The 16,713-nt window shown below is 43.9% G+C and overlaps 1 protein-coding gene across 1 annotated transcript in view; it reads right to left on the bottom strand.

Annotated features, from left to right (window-relative positions):
* Positions 1–638: 638 nt before the first annotated feature.
* The window catches only part of PLXNC1 (plexin C1), a 150,765-nt gene continuing 134,690 nt past the window's right edge, over positions 639–16,713 (bottom strand). Inside the window, exons 24-31 of the mRNA XM_028532099.2 lie at positions 13,836–13,890; positions 11,503–11,534; positions 11,300–11,407; positions 9,971–10,134; positions 7,275–7,422; positions 4,498–4,638; positions 4,326–4,400; positions 639–3,118 (exon numbers count right to left, since the gene is read on the bottom strand). Coding sequence (XP_028387900.1) covers positions 3,014–3,118; positions 4,326–4,400; positions 4,498–4,638; positions 7,275–7,422; positions 9,971–10,134; positions 11,300–11,407; positions 11,503–11,534; positions 13,836–13,890 — 828 coding nt within the window. The 3' untranslated portion in view covers positions 639–3,013. The remainder of the gene's footprint in view (positions 3,119–4,325; positions 4,401–4,497; positions 4,639–7,274; positions 7,423–9,970; positions 10,135–11,299; positions 11,408–11,502; positions 11,535–13,835; positions 13,891–16,713) is intronic.

Here is a 16,713-nt window from a genome sequence, read left to right on the forward strand (position 1 = left end):
AAATATTTTTTACCTAGATATATGGTCTTATGTTTGATTTTTTCAACCATACAGTATATATTTAGCAATGTAGAGGATCTCACTGATTTTGACTTTTGAATTAGAATTAACGGAAAATAACAAAGTACGAATAATTAAATTCTGTGGCTTTATAAAACAAAAAGGTCATTCACTGTAAAACTTGAACCGAGTAGGGTCCCTTTAGAAGTACTGTTGGTGTATAACTTTTTGCCTCCCACTGCTTTGGATCTACCCAAATTTCTATCCATGTTTTGTTTCTGTGCATCCCTAAGTATGTCATCATTTGTTTTTTTATGTAACATCATCTTTTAAAGGAATTCTGCTGGAATAACTTCACGTCCACAAGGCAAAACTGAAGTCTGCCGAACCAAGTGAAGTGTCCGAAAGTCCTCGCAGTCCAGAGTCTGAGGTGACAGTGGGGGCCAGCAATGCAGCTGAGCAGCCCTCAGCATCATTTAGGAGAAACCAACTTCACTCACTGAATAACTATGTAGCTGCTCGTTCACATAGAGTACACACCTGAAAAACACATCAATTTCCCTGGAGCCATTTTGAATTTTAAAAACCCTATTATTAAGTAGAAAATTTGAAGGAAAAAAGGGCAAGAACAGTCCATATTTACATCAAAATGTTTATTTTTTGGATATAGACATTTAAAACATTCATCTCCAAGAACAGCTTCAATCAGGTATACAATAAGAAATAGACTTTAAATCCCTAATACAGAAAAGTTAACAGAATTAATTTTTAAATGCTGCTGTAGACACTAGTGTTAGGAAAAAAAAGTTTATAAATGGTTTTGCACCAAAAAAATATGCAAAGAAACTTGAAAATATAAATTGTTTGCCATTTCTTTCTCTGGTTGCTGTTTAACATAGACCCAGTGACTGATTGTCTTCGGCACACATCTGATTTGGCCATTTACTGCGTTTGACTAATGGGATCCAAAATGTGATCTAGATAGTGCTTTTCACTGGAGGATTGACAAACACGCTACATATATTAGTGAATCTTCACACCACCTCAATGAGGTAGGATAGAAAGAAATATTACACAGAAATTGAGGCACAAAGAGGTAAGTGACTTGCCCAAAGTTCCCAGCAGCACAGTCCCTGGAAGAGGAGGTAAGTCTCCACACAGGACTCATGTGCCGGAGAGCTGGACGGGGACACCCTCATGGAGCTTTTACAAAATGCTCAGATAAAGCTGTAGCTCCTCCTTCAAGTTTTCCTAGCATTTCCGTACCCTAAAGAAGGGGAAGTCTTTTGGGCAACTCTCCTACCATTGGCTCTCAACTCTCCTGCTGTTCTCTTCTGAATGCCTTCACATCAAGACCGCAGCAGCCTTGGGTGGGGGCCAGACCTCTCACCGTAACACTTGTAAGTCACCTATTTGGTAGTATTTTTGAGGTGTGTCCATTGGTCGAAAGCGACGGGATCGGGAAGGTACCTGTCAGGGCGTAACTGCTTATTTTCTCTGTTCGGTTGGTTGGTTGAGGTGTCACCTCTCACTTCTTACCAGATATTGAGGAGCAAAATAAATTGCATTTATCTAAGACAAATTTGCCTTTAAATCCTGAAATCCCGTACAGTGTTGGTTAAGTTATTTTAAGGAATGTGTGATCAATGTTTTATTTGCTACTTGAAAAGATTACTTTCCTCAAGCTGGGATTGGGAGCACCAAGGGTAAAAGGTGCCACAAGGAAAGTTTGATAGTTGCTAAGTATGCTTTTTACTTCTGATTGACAAGAAGGAAAACACAGTGGTATTAAAATTGGTCGTGAGCAGCAAAATTTCAGGAATAAAAAAATCAGCAATAAAAAGACTACAGTGTAACTGTATAAGAAATTCTTTAAAAAGAAAGGCATGAATAAGATGAGTGTTTTTATTCTCTCGTGAGGAATACTTTCAAAAAGTACAGAGTAAGACTAAGATACCAAGTTTTATACTAATGTTTTTAGGCCTTGCGCCTCAAATATATATATTCATATATAATACTCCAGTGTGAACAGCAATTTCATGAAATGTAAAATGTATCTTTTTTTAAAATCACACACAAGTATTTATAACCACAGGATTCACCAGAACTCTAAAGCAAGAAGACTCTAGTATAGAAATGTAGGATTAGGGGAGTGCGTTACTCTTCCACAGATCTGACCAAAGTTTTTAGACAGAAACGAACTCATGATTTTTTAAACACCCATCATGTCCATTATCAAATGCAATCAGTTTGGAAAAATAAAGTGAAAGGAAGGAACATAACCATAAGACAAAGTGTCTGGATCAAACTTTGTTGCATTTAAATAAAGCCTACTCGCTCTCCTTGCTTTAGAGCCCGCTAGTGGAATGGAGGTGAGTGATGGAGTGCAGTTGGCGACCACTGAAAAACACGAGCCCTTTCAACAATGTTGCAACACTGTTAATTTTTGGTTTAAAAACACATACACACACTCACAAATGCTAAGTGTACACACTACCAAATTCTGCCGTCAACTTTTCCAAGAACTACTAAGGAAAGTTTTGCTGCTGCAAATCCTCGAGGTTGCCCTAACACCTCCGCCTTGTTTCCAAATGACTCAATTCACATTTTGTTTCGTCACTGACAGCGTCCCTTTTCTGCAGAGGTGCGGTGTAGTCACAAGTGCTACCTAGCTGTAGTTTTCAAACAAAACCACTTACATCATTGTGCTTAAGTGGAGACTGTAGTTACAATACCGACACTTGCTTACTGGCCCTGTATTCTCTGTAAACAAGGAGGCTGTCTGCAACAACCACTTCAACTCTATTTACAAAAGGGTTCCCACACTATACACAGGCACAGTAGTTGTTATGCTTTCTAAAAGCTGTGCGTGTGCCTTGGTCTCTTACAGACAGTGCTCAAAGTGGAACCTATGTGCAAACTTGAAAATTAACGGCGCAGAGTAGCTCAAGCAGCCATTTTGCTCGCAAGTCATCTGAAGAACTTTGCCAGATTAAGCCAGGCCCCAGAGTGCTCACATCCACTTGCATTTCTTCTTTTCATCAAATAAGACTCTTACATGCAAGAGTTGTTTCTGAGCTTCTTCCAGCCCTCGTTCTCTTTCTAGTTTATTTAGAATCTGTTGACAATTAGAACAGTTATTTTAGATACTGTGGTTTTAGCATTACAATTCTTTTTTTTTTTTTTGGCATTCCTGATGCTATGAGTGGTAAACTCTGAAGCAGATGCCATCATTTTCTTTGATCATTTACATACTCACTTTGCAAGTTGTTTTGCTAAGTCATTATCACAGGATCAACAACACTTTGGCTTAAAATAGAAGCTTGCAAGAAATACCAACTGTTTGCTTACAAATATGGGGCCATACCTCCAAGGCCCTGTTTTATGCATTATGTCACAGCCATTCCAAGCACAGCAAGCATTTCTGGGCAGCCAACATGCAGGCAAGTATTTCTTCTTCAATGCAGCAGGCACAGGGGCATCCTGGTCAGAGATGACTATTTCCCTTCCCTCCCTTCCCCTCCCATCCTGGGCAGTCTAGTCCCTCCTCTCCCTGTCCCTCTCCCCACCTCTTCCCTCCCCTCCCCTCCCCTCCCCTCCCCTTCCCCAGTGCTTCCCTTCTAACCCCTGACCCCTGGAAAGAGGGATGCTTATCATGTTTAAGGAACTCATTGCCTCTACCCTACCTTAGCTCTTCACTTGATCTTCAAGTAGCAAATGGAATTGGTGAGCTATTCTCACCATTGACATGGATAGCCTGTCCCAGCATGACTGAGTGGGGGGAATCAGGGAAGGGGGAATTAACATATATTTGGAAACAAGGCATCTGACAACTGTCTGTGTGAATTCCCAAAGAAAAAAATCCAGGTTAAGGAGATTTAATCATTAAGGAGAATGGTTTATTGAAATAGTTGCTTAAGTTAGAAAAATATCACTCTTTCATATAACGATTGAACACAGAATCTAGACGATTTAACAAGCTTAGCTTTCATTTTAGCAGATTACAATCAAGCGTAAGCTGGCCCCACTTAATAGGACCATGGCTACTCATCAAAGTTAGCTTGAGTCAATGTGGCTGTAGCCCCATTAACTCAAATGTAAATTCAGGCTGGTCCGAAAGTGGGCAACATGAAACTAAAAGAAGGGTGGCAGCCAGTTGCAGGGTCTGGCTTGGTGCCAGGATCCCCCAACAGACAGGCACCCTGGCCTCCCTCTTCTGGCCATCTGGGATGCCAGAGTTGTCCTGAGACCTGCAGAATGCTTTACAAGCAGTCCTGGTGACTGATTCATACCAAGTTTTTTTAAATGTCATGTAAAAACCTTACCTCATCAAAATATTTTACGATGTATTTGTAGATTTCTGTCAAGGCCACTTCTTCATTAAATTCATTTTCATGTTTCTTTTAAAAAAGGAAAGCTTGTTGAGAGATTCTGAAACAACTTCTTTAAAAAACAAAAAAAGGAACCCAAGATTTTATTTCTACTTTCCGAACATACCTTGGATTCCTGAGTTAAGAATTCTTCCATTTCTGAAGATGACAATGGAGGCAAATCCCTGATTGCTTTGTAATAAGATTTTACTTCCTCTTTGTAGGTTGGGATATCCTTGGCATAGAGAAGTTTATTAGTTGGTGCTTCCTATAAAAAAAAAAGAGAAACGGAGAGAGAAAGAGGAAGAAAAAAAGTAACCACCACCCACCGAAAAAGTAAAAGGACCCTGGGAGCTCATCCCAGCACCGATGTAGCAGAGCCCCTACCCTGCTGCTGCCTCTAGGCAGCGGGGCTTCTGCAGGCAGCAGGCCTTCGCAAGCGCGCCCAGAGTGACTGCCTGCCATCCAGATACTTCTGGTGAGTCACTGTTATTTTCAGGCAGATTAAATGCTAATATATTCTGCCTTCCTCTCATACAAGAACTAAAATTATTATTTGCATGATCTGAGTTACGGTAACAATGGAACTTATTTCAATCATACTTCACTACTAATAGCTGTAAAAAGCCTGAATTAAAACATTTGCTCTCATCCTCACCCACCCGCAAATTCTGACATTTATATAAAAGATGTGACTGTAGGTCTGACTGAGCCCTTTTTATAACCATGGAAGTGGTAAGTGGTTGGCAGGGGCAGGTCCTGTTTAGTTTAATAGATTGTAAAGCTCTCCCACTGCCCTCAGGGAAGCAGCTGGTCGTTAGCATAGGTGGATCTGAGAGCTGATTTTGCAAAAGTTCCCTGAATGTTTTCATGCAATTATTAAAGTGATAATATTAAAAAATAAGTAATTTTATTTTAAGTCATGATTTTTCACAAAAGTTAAAAAATTCTACTCAAGGGAGGTAGGTAATTTAGTAATAGGGCCAACATCCCAGTACATTTGAAAATGTGTTGATGGCTTGAATGGCTGTATCATTGGCTTGATGAATTGTGAATTGTGCCTATCCTGAGATTCTTTATCACTTGTCAAGTTCAAGTAGAACCCACAAATCATGCAATCATTCATTAAAGATTTTGGGGGGCAGGCAATGGGGGTAAAAAGGTGAGGAACACTGGGACCTGCTCTTCAGAAGCTTGCACTCTGTAGTCGAGAGAAACTTACACAGCGCTTACTTGGAGACCAATAATTAAATTAGTGTCAGGGTGGAGAGTAAAAGAAAGGACTGTAGAATTGAGGGAATCAGGGGTTGTAGCAACTTTTTCTGGACTTAGGTAAGATTTGTAACCTTTTAGAACATCAATTTTCTCATCTATAAAATGAAGGTAATAACTACCTTACGTGGTTCTTGTGAGCATTAATTGAAATATACCAAGAACATAGTAATCAGTAAACCAAGCCAATTTTTACTTTGAGTAAATAAACATTTAAGTGGCTTTCAATGCGTTATGTGCTAAAAAGAACTTTATGGGTCAAATGAAGAAAGTCTGTGGGAACTATGTCAGGGCAAAGGTCACAGAGTAGGTATGCTGAGGCTGATCTGAGTCTCCCAGAGTTTCTGGTACACATTAAGAAGCCATGTCAGATGAATGAAATGTTTGTGAGTGAATGCATAAGTACGATTTTACTCAGGTGTGTCAGGAGACAGGCGAGAGATGAGCAAAGGGAGATGAAACAAGTTCATGGTGGACTGGGAAAAGTAAAAGCTGTAGTACAGAGGGGGTGTGGGATGTGCAAGAAAATGATGAGACCAGAAAAGAGACTCGAAGCCCACTCAGGAAGGGCCGTGGTGGGTAATGGGAGGTATTTACAGTGTTTCGAGCAGGAGACTGACAAGATTCGATCTGTGTTTCAGAGAGAGAACGTGAGACACTGAAAAGGGAAAGTTGGGGAGATGAGAAGGACAGAAGGGGCAAGGCCCTCACCTCAGGTGGCAGTCACCCCAGTGGGGAGGGGAGGGAAGGAGAGGGCAGAGGGATGAGAAGGAAGGGACAGACGTTTTAGAAACCGAAGTGAGTGGTGACCAACCAGGGCAGAGGCCGGCAGAAGGGACCTCTTCCTTCATGAGGGAGGAAGGAAGGAAGAGGAGTCGAAGACTCCACTTTGAGAGGTTAGGCAACTTTAGAAAGACAAAAGTGAAAACGGGCTTGTCTTGAAGAAATGGGGTGATGGTGAGTTTAGATTAAGACCAGGAGTCTGAAACATCGATCTCACTGCCTTCCAGGCACTCCCAGAACCCTTCTGCCCAAGAGACACCGCTCAGCCTCAACGGACTTTCTGAAGTCCGTAGCTACAGATAGCGCTCAGTTTAGTCTATTGTGGAGTGCCTGAATGGGACCAAAACATCTCTCTCAAAGTTTGCATCTTTCTTTGCTTTCTTAGGCTTTTGCTCAGCAAAGAAAAACCACAGTGAAAACAATATTGATGTTTTGATTATAAACTGACAAAGTGGTAGTAGTCAAAATCTTAGGTGAGATTTTCTTCCCCAAAACAATTTGTTATATTCAAGTAAACTTTTGGGGGGTATATTCAGATGGAATTAATTTAGGCCGATTTTAGTAGTTTTATACTTTGAATTTATAGTTTATTAGTGTCTGCAGAATGTTTTATATTTTGTGATAAAGAGTTCTGCAATTGGGAGAGTATAATAATCAACTATTTTGATTTTCCCTTAAAAAACTAGATTAAAAGAGAAATAAGACAAATTTTAAAGAAAAACAAATTTTCAGTGACATAATTGACTATTTCTTTTTAGCTGGTGTAATTTTGACCAATTGCTTATTATTTGAATATTTATAAGAAAGAGTGCTTCAGACTCATACAAGAAATACTGGAGCTGGCCTTACCTTCCCGAGTTGCTGCTCCGTGAGAGAAAACGCGTCCATGAATGCCTGGGCAATCACTGATAAACAGCCATCGATGTGTGGTGTCTTCTTAATGTCAAAGACAAACTGTGGGTTCTTCAGGATGTTTACCCAGAAGCGCAGAGGAAGGCTGTTCCGAGAGACAGAAATGTCTTTTCAGATATGGCCATTGCTGGGACATGGATGCTCTGTTCATCAGTTTGTAAAGGGTGTGTCTGCCCTCGTTACTGAAGTGTGCAAGTCTGCTTTGTCAAGCACACTGAGCAACAGATGGCAGCATCATGCAGAACAAGGAAGGGTTAAACTGGTGGAGCACTGGGAACGAGGACAGGAGAGATTTGAAGGTGGCCACTGACAAGACACACATTTTCTCTGGAGAGTCCCAGGTTATATTAGATAATGATTACCAATGGGAACAGCTCAGCCAATCTTGAGAATGTGAGCTCTTCTCACTCGAAGTGCTAGACCCTGGCCTAAGCCACCATCGTGCCCCAGCTTCTGACAGCTAACTCTCTCACAACTACTAGCAACCCTCTCAACATACAGTTAGATCCTGTCTCTCCTCCACTCAAAACTGGGCTCTCCATCCTCCTCCCGATAAACCCCTGCCTGGTCAGGCCTGGGCCCTCACCTCCTGCTCTTTGCCCGAGTCCTAATTCCACCGGTTCCCCTTGCTGTTTGTGTGTTCCAGGCAAGCGTGCACCTCAGGATTTCAGCTTTTATTGTTTAAGTTGCTTTAGTTACTGAAACTGCCTTGCCCCAGATAGTCCCATGGTTTATGCCTCCACTTCTTTAAATACCTGGCTCACATGTCATCATCTCTGTGGGGCTTCTGACCTCCTGGTCCAGTCCCTCCCTGTCCTCTTTTCCCACTTTGTCCACTGCATCAATCACCTTCTAATCTACTGCAATTTACCTACTTGATTTATTGTCTGTTTCCACCTATTAGAGTGCAAGCTCTGTGAGAACATGGATTTTTGTCTGTTTAGTTCATTTCTGTATTTCCAGCATCTACCAGTAGTTGGCACATAGTAGGTATTCAAATAAATATTTGAATATGAACTTGCGGAACACCCAAAGTCCTTTCATAATCTACTTCGCAGCTCTGACCTAGCTAACTACCTCTGTCAGATGGCCACTGGGCCTCTCAATAGCCCCACTGTCCCAAGACTCGCCTGCTCAGCAGCCACGGTCTTGGTGCGGGAGCCGCAGGGCCTGCAGCACAGGAAGGGAGAGAGCTGTGGTGGAGCTGGGACAGACTCGGATTAAACGGGAGAAGGTCAGTCCCAGACCCCTGGAATTTCAGCTTTGAATCCTTATTTTAAATGGTCTGGCTAACTTTAATGCTTGGGAGGGCGTGGGCCTGCACTGAGGAGTTCCAGTAATTACATCGTAACTCTGAGTCCTATTCCGCTCACGCACAAAGAACATTTCTAATAGAGGAAATGAGCTATGTTTCCCTCCTGAGGAGAAATTTAGAATAAATTTGGACACTTGTCTTGCCTTAGCTTAAGGTAAAATGTTAAAAAACTAAGCACAATCCTTTGGCTAACTCTCATGGTATCTGAGTATGGCATTTGACCAAATAAAAGCAGAAATTTCTATACAGAATTGGACTGAATACAGACAGCTTGGAAATTGCAAAATGATTAATCCTCTGAAGTACAAATCTAATAGAAAACTATTCTCTAATAGAAAACTGTATGATTTCCATTTTCTAATAGAAAAGCACAAAATATGGTTAATTTCTCATCTTTTGCTGGTCAAGCTAAACTTGTTTTAACATTCCAAACAAAGTCTTTTTCATGCATTCAAGATAACACTTTGTTTATTTTAACTTAAAGAATAGGAAGCTCTGCATAAGAATAGTTTTGTTTATTGTTTAAAATAGTAACAGTAACCTACAAAGGAGTTCCCATCAGACTGTCAGCTGATTTCTCAAAAGAGATCTTACAGGCAAGAAGGGGCTGGAAAGAAATATTCCACGTCATGAAAGACAAGGACCTACATCCCAGAGTGCTCTATCCAGCAAAGCTCTCATTTAGAATGGAAGGGCAGATCAAGTGCTTCTCAGATAAGGTCAAGTTAAAGGAGTTCATCATCACCAAACCCTTATTTTATGAAATGCTAAAGGGACTTATCTAAGAAAAGAAGATAAAGAAAAGACATGTATAGTAAAAGGACAGTAAACTCACAAATATTAACAACCACACCTAAAGCAAAACCAAAAGAAACTAAGTAAACAATTAGAACAGGAACAGAACCACAGAAATGGAGGGCACATGGAGGGTTAGCAGCAGGGGGGTGGGAAGAGGAGAGAGGGGGAAAAGGTACAGAGAATAAGTAGCATAGATTGTAGGTTGAAAATAGATAGGGGGAGGGCAAGAATAGTACGGGAAATGTAGAAACTAAACTCATAAGTATGACACATGGACATAAACTAAAGGGGGGAAATGTGGGTGGGAGGGGGGTACAGGGGGGAGGGGAGAGAGGGGGGAAATGGGACAACTGTAATAGCATAATCAATAAAATATATTTAAAAAAAATAGTAACAGCAAGAAACCACTTTGACATGGTTGCTTAGGAGCCAAAAGGCTATAACTGCCGTGTCCTCCTCGTAGTTAAGAGTCTGTCCGTGGTGCTCGGACAGTCAGTTCTCACCTACGGTTTGTTCTCACCTGTTTGTTTTCCAAATGTGTACGACATCAGGATCTGTGATTTTTTTGTTTTCGGCCTGGGCATCCAAAAAGTCAAAAAAGTACTTTATAGCAAATGGGGCTCTGCTGTTGGGTAAACTCCAAATGCTTCTGAAAAGTTTTTCAAGCACAGAGTGAATTGCCACCTGAAAGACACAGAACATCAGACTTGGGAGATTAAAACAAATCGGGTATTGGTTTTGAAACCATGATGGAAAATCAAATCCAAGTTCAGAGAAAATGTGCAAAACGGAGAAAAACAAGCTGAAGAGAAAGCATATACTATTTTCCGACAAGGCCAGCACTCACAGTGTGGGCCAGTGGGCCTGAAAATCCAGGCCCAGGTCCAGGTTTGGTTCACAGCGTCTCACCGATAAACACTGTTTAGTCAAAAGGAACGACATCCTGGAAAACTCCAGCAGATGAAATGCCAGGGTAGGGCCAATATGTAAACCAAGAAGCCGTGGATGTTTGGCTCCCACTCATCACGTGCGGCCTGAGCACTCAAGTGACGTTGCCCCGTTCCCAGGATTTTTCCTGTTCCGTATATTTCTATCATGGTGTTTCACTGTGCACTTTCCAAAGCATCTGAGTGTTTTCTAAAAACCAAATAGGCAGAGCTCTGTGGCACAGCTGAGAAAAGCAAGAGGCTCTGTCCTCTACCCACTGAACACGTCAGCTGAACCCCGTGCAGGCACTCTGCCCCCTCGGGAGAAGCCCGTCAGCAGGAGACCAGGGCCAGGTGCAGGTAATAGCGTTTATACTGCTAGTCATTTCATGGGGGTGGGGGTGATCACTGCAGACTTCTGTTAATCCCACTAAAAGCCAGGTAAAGTGAAATCTGCTCCCAATTTGGTATTCCACTGACTTTCACAGGTAACACTTTTATATGTGAACAGAATTCTTAATTTTAAAATGAAAAAAAAAATCAGTGAGGTTTCTAGTCACTGACTCCCCACTTCATTTTATTTGCAATTCAAAGAGGGAGTTTTATTGCTCATCCATAATAACAACAAAAAAAGGAGTAATTACGCTGTCAACCTAAAAAATAGCGAAATGGTGGCTAAAGGGGCGGGGAACAATATTAAATCCCTGATCGGAGGTGTTACAGTAGAAATTTGAAAAGTGCTGTTATCTTTGCAGTTTATAAAGAAAGAAGAAGGGGGTAGGGCATTTACAATTTAAAGTTTCATTTTGCTTCCCTAGAGGGTACAAGGGACCTGCAACATTTTCACACTTCGGTGGAAATTAAGTCGAACATATCACACACCCCAAGGCAGCCACAAAAGCCGCCCGGGACAGGACACACACCTTGGTCGACAGCAGCTTTGTCAGATACATTTCTTTTACTTTGAACTTGTGCTTCCCCCGATGTCTCTTGCCTTGCACATCTTGGAATGCTTCCGAATCTGGTAAAATCTAAAGGAAGCCAGAGCAGAAGTGTTACCCAAGGAGACCGTTCATGCTGCAGACGGCAGCCAATGCAGCCATGAGCACAGGGAGGCTGAACTCACCAAATGGCAGTGGTCGTCGGAGTATTCCACATCTGAGCACCAAACGGGGGAGAGAAAACAGCCCATTAAAAACAGAACCACGGACTAATCTGCCTTCTCATAAAATGCCCCATTTGTGCTAAGAAGAGGCGCCTTGAGCTCTTCTACTTTAGCTCTTCATTGCTGCATTCCCCCCACCCCCCTGCAATGTCTTAAGATCTTAAGAACAGTATGAAGATTGGGCTGGGGACTGGAGTGGGAAGCAGGTTCCCTGTCCCTGGAAGTGTGAAAACTGGCAGAAAGATCCCTTACGATCATTATCAAATACACCCTGAGCACCCACTGTGTCCCACGGGCTACGGGGCTTCCAACAGGGAAGCAGACAGACCTCGTTCTCACCCTAATGGAATTACATCCTAGTCAATGAGAGAATTTCATACTACTAATTACACAATTATTTAATTACAACTGTGATAAAGATGGTGAAGAAGAATTATATGCCAAGAAAGTATTGAACAAGGGACTGACCTAGTCTGGGAGGTTTCCCTGAGGAAAGGATGTTGGAGCTGAACCTAAATAAATGGATAGTTAGCCAGGCAAACAGAGGAAGGGGGAAACAGGTGCAAAGATTATAAGGTGAGAAGGAACGTGACCCTGTCTAGAATCCAAAAGAAGGGCAACTAGGTGGGGCCCGCTGAGCAAGTGGGGGAGTAGCAGGGAGAGATGGCAGTGTGGCAAGAAATGTGGCTGAAAAGGAAGTGATGAGTGGAGGCAAGAGAGAAATTTACTTTTCGTTTTGAAGATGAGAGACTAGAGCATCTTGAAATGTTCACAGGAAAAAACACGGTAGCTGAGGGAGGAGAAGCAAGTGCAGGCGGCAGGAGAGGTGATTAGTGGGGCACGAATGCCCGGAGGGCGGGAACAGACTGTGGGGCACAGAGCACAGGCAGCAGCGGGCCTTGGGCCTCGGGTGGGAGGAAGAGCCGCCCTGGGAGTCAGGGAGGCGCGCATCGGGTGGTAGGTTTGCTGCTGGCTGCCGAGGGACTTCTGATTCCTGTGTTCTCCTGAAGCACAGGGTAAAGCCATCTGCTGACGGTCAGGAGAGCTGTGTGGGTCGGGCTTTGAGGAGAGAGGGTAGGACTGTGGAGAAGGCAGACAAGATGCCTAGAGACACAGCGGGAGCAGGCTCAGGAAAGGCCAGCTGCTGGGTTCATCCCCGGCTGGGTGTTTGACAGAGGGGGTGAGGAAGGGCCAGAGGGCCAGAGGGGGTTGAGGGTTAGCAGCAGAGTGATCAAAATAAGGGCTCTCGGCAGGGCCAGGCAGAAGGGAAGCAGGGGCGCTGACTGCCTGAAGGTCCAACAAAGAGATCCAAACACAAGATCCCCAAACAACAAGCTCTGCAGAAGGTTCAGTCTTTGAAGCCTACAACACACTCTTCCACTCCTCAGGACACAAGCACACCAGCCCCCCCTATGCCAGGATGACAGCTGCCCTGTGCAAGGTGGCTTCTGTCACTCCAGCCTGATGTAATGACAGACAGTGCAGGGGGTCCCCAAACAGTGTCCAGGCAACCCACCCACCTGGCTGGCCTATTACATCGGAAGCCCTGCATCCCCCGTGTGTACTGACCTGGTGGTAGGACCCACCGGGCCCCTCGAATACCGAATCCAGGAATCAGGAAGCCCCCACCTCCCTCCAACTGTGTGAGAGAGCGGGCCCTGCTGGTGAGGCCCAGAACCTTCCTGAGGGCTGAGGACTTCGCCTTGGCAGTGCTACAGTTTCTCTGGAAACGAACCTGGAACTGGACCCAGGGGTTTCTCTCAGGGCGCTGTCCCAGTGTTTTCAGCCATCAGGGAGGCAGAAGAGAGTTTAGAGAGTGGCCTAGCGACTTTCCCATAAAACCTTCCTCTTTAGTTTGTCTTCTCTCCACTCGTGGCAATGTTGCAAATGCTATCACTGGGAGGTTTGGGCTTTCTACCAGATTATCTTGTTTGTTCAGCACTGGCAGAGCTGTATGATTATCTGCAAGCTTCCCCCACCGTGTGGGGCTCTCTCCCTTCAGCCCCAGCCTATGGAGGAGTTGGCAAGCAGCTCCAAAGACACAGATTCTGCCCGAGGTTAGGGCTGGTGAGAGGCAGCCACTGCCTCGATGCTGGGTGTCGGGGCTAACCACTCGGACACTTTCCTGTCCTCCTTGCGGGGCTCTCATTCTCAGGACTAGAAACAGACCAGAATGGCTCTTCTCTGCTTCCAGAGAACCACACGGCAACAATGCAGTCTCACCTTTCCTGAGAAGCAAAGGTGATACTTTTTAAGGCTGAGTGAGAACAAAAGGTTAACATTATGTTGGTTACCTGAAGTGAAATTTGCTATCTTCTTAAAGACTTTTATAGTGGATCCATTTGATATCTGAAAGCAAAAATAAAAAATATATGACTTGTCAAAATTTCAAGTATTTCTTCTCAATGTCACCTAGGAATTAGATGGCTGGCTGGATTGTACAATCTCACTTTTTAAATCAATATTTATCGAGAATTCCTGTGTTCGGGGCGCGGTGCCGGAAGGTGGTGCTGTGATGGTGAGGGACACAGTGTTGGCAAGGAGCCCCGGGCTCAGAGGAGACCGGCCAGGCAGCATGATGCCACAGGCGGAGGCGCTGTGGGGCTGATGGGGCTGGTCTCCCCTGGAAGAGGGAGACAAAGTCATGCTAAGATACACCTCAGGCTCCCAGAGGTCAAGAGACACTTGGGCCACCCTCGTTTCGGAGCTTCCTGCTGTGTCAGAAAGTGCGGAAACAGGTCTCCGCAAAGCTGGTGTCTGGCCTCGACAGAGCCATCCCCATCTAGGTGCATGCCCAGCAGCAGCCAGCACACAGCCTGAGAGCGCGCTATTTGTGACTGCCGCACGCTGGAAATGACTCAAGTGCCATCAGCAGAGTGAATGAATACTTTGGGGTTATGTTCACACAACAGAATGTTATAATGAAACAATGAAAATGAACAAATGACTCTTCCATGCCACGTGAATAAAACTCACAATGACACTGAGCAGAAGAAAAGAAGCCCAATACAGAGGAATGCATACTGTGTGATTCCATTCACGTAAAGCTAAAAAACCAGTCAGGACTATGATGTTAGAGGTTTGGAGAAGGGAGCAGGGGTGGTGATCAGGAGGACGGGGGCTTCCCACTGGCCCTAGTGTAGTGTCCTGCCTCCTGGCTTGAGTGGCAGCTACAGGAGTTCCAACTCATCAGCAGTCCACTTACGGTCTGTTCTCTTTTATGCAGGTGTATGAAATTTTGAAAAGGCAGCTTGTAAAATCATAAAAATTCCATACATTTTCAAATAAAAATTTAATTTATAAAGAAAAGTACTTAACATTCACTGATATAAAGTGTACAGCTCAATGAATGTTCACCGAAATACATACCTGTGTAGCTACCACCCATACCAAGATATAAAACTATATTTCAAGGTCCTGAGAAGGGCTTCCACAATCCCTTTCCAGTCTATAATTCCCCTTCCTCTTTGGACTTCCATCACTATTAGTTGTATCTGTTCTTGAACATCAGGTAATTGGAGTCATTCAGTATATATTCTTTTGTCTAGCTTCTTAGGGTCAATATTAAAGTCTGTGATGGGTATCCAAGTTGTTGCTGCTACCGGTACTCTGTCCCTTTTTAGTCACTGCATAGTATTCCATTGCGTGAACACACTACAGAGAACTGCCACACACTAAAAGGAAAGGAGTACTCACACGTGCTAAGTGAAAGAAGCCAGACACAAAAACCACAGATGGCGCAATCCCGTTTATGTAAAATGTCCTGAACAGGCAAATTTCTACAGATGGAAAGTGGATTGCTAACTGCCTACAGCAGGGGTCAGGGGAGCAAGGAGTGACTGCTAATGAGGTCAAGGTTTCTTCTTGGGGCGATGAAGATGTTCTGACGTTAGACTGCAGTGATGAATGTACAACTCAGTAAATACAAAAAAACCCACTGAATTGTATACTTTAAAAAGGTGATCTTTTATGGTATATAAACTCTATCTCAATAGAACTGTTAAAAAATTGCCACAGATTTGAAATGTACACGTTTGACAAATAAATGCTTTTACTACCTCGACACACTATTGCAATGCCTATGTGGAGTCTCTTTTGGACATAAAGACAAGAGTTCTCACCTGAGGCCTTTGGGACTGGGGAAGCCAGCGCCAGAAGGCCTTCCAGTGTAGCCCTCCCACCCTGCCCAGAGGAGCTGGACGAACAGGTGCAGAGGCAGGCCTCCATCCTTGGGAGAAGCAAACTGCGTAGAGGTGCTGCTCCCCCAAAAGAAGAGGCAGATCATGGGTACAGAAATCCTCACCTTCATTCTGGGATTGTGCTTGTTCCTGCCACCCTAAAGCACTAAGGCTGTTCTGATTTCTAATACTAATTTGAATCTGCCTTCCCCAGTCTGCAAAAAAGTAGGAACTCGGATTTCTCTTCTGGCCTGCTGCCTGTTGGTTATCAGCACATACAAACCTCCTTAGCAAGCACAAAGGATTAAGGCCTAAGCCCCTTCAGGCTGTACCCACAGAGGAAGGAACAGAGCAAGAGCCAGCCCTGGAGAGGCCCCAGAGCACAGCTGTCCTGTCAGCTATGTCCAACCAGCTGCTGAATCTGGGCCACAGGTCTTCAACTACTTGCTGGTGTTTGTGACCTCTTGTGGGGAGGGAGGTCTAGGCAGGGGCTGGCTGTGGCCATCAGCCCTGTGTAAAGTGTCTTGAGTGAGGCTCTGAACTTTTATTGACCTCTTTGACTCTGCTATTACCAAACCTCCTCTCCTTTCCCCTGGAGCCATTCATTGCTTTTCTGGCTGATTTTTTAATTTTCCTCCATATTTGATGCAATTGAACACTGTGTGCAGGCTCCCCCTTAGCAACCCTCCAACTCTGGGTTTTATGAGAATGTTAGAACATAGTTACAAAATTCTTCCCCACGAAGAGCTGGATATGATCTGCTTCTAAGCCAATACATATCTTTTTATAAAAGGAAGCTGTGATTCATTCTGGGTAATTGTCAAAGAATGAATCCCAAATGGATCCCGTCGAGTGTTGGGCCAATACTGTTACTGTCAGACGCTTTGTTTTGCCAAAAGCCAGCCCCTGTGCTCTATAATCACAAACGCTGCGGATGGGCCCTCTGATAAGGAGCGCTGCCAAAGTTCAAATGTCTCTTCCAGCTCTTCCAGAG

Source organism: Phyllostomus discolor, chromosome 2, assembly GCF_004126475.2.
Source record: "Phyllostomus discolor isolate MPI-MPIP mPhyDis1 chromosome 2, mPhyDis1.pri.v3, whole genome shotgun sequence".
Lineage (NCBI taxonomy): Eukaryota > Metazoa > Chordata > Mammalia > Chiroptera > Phyllostomidae > Phyllostomus > Phyllostomus discolor.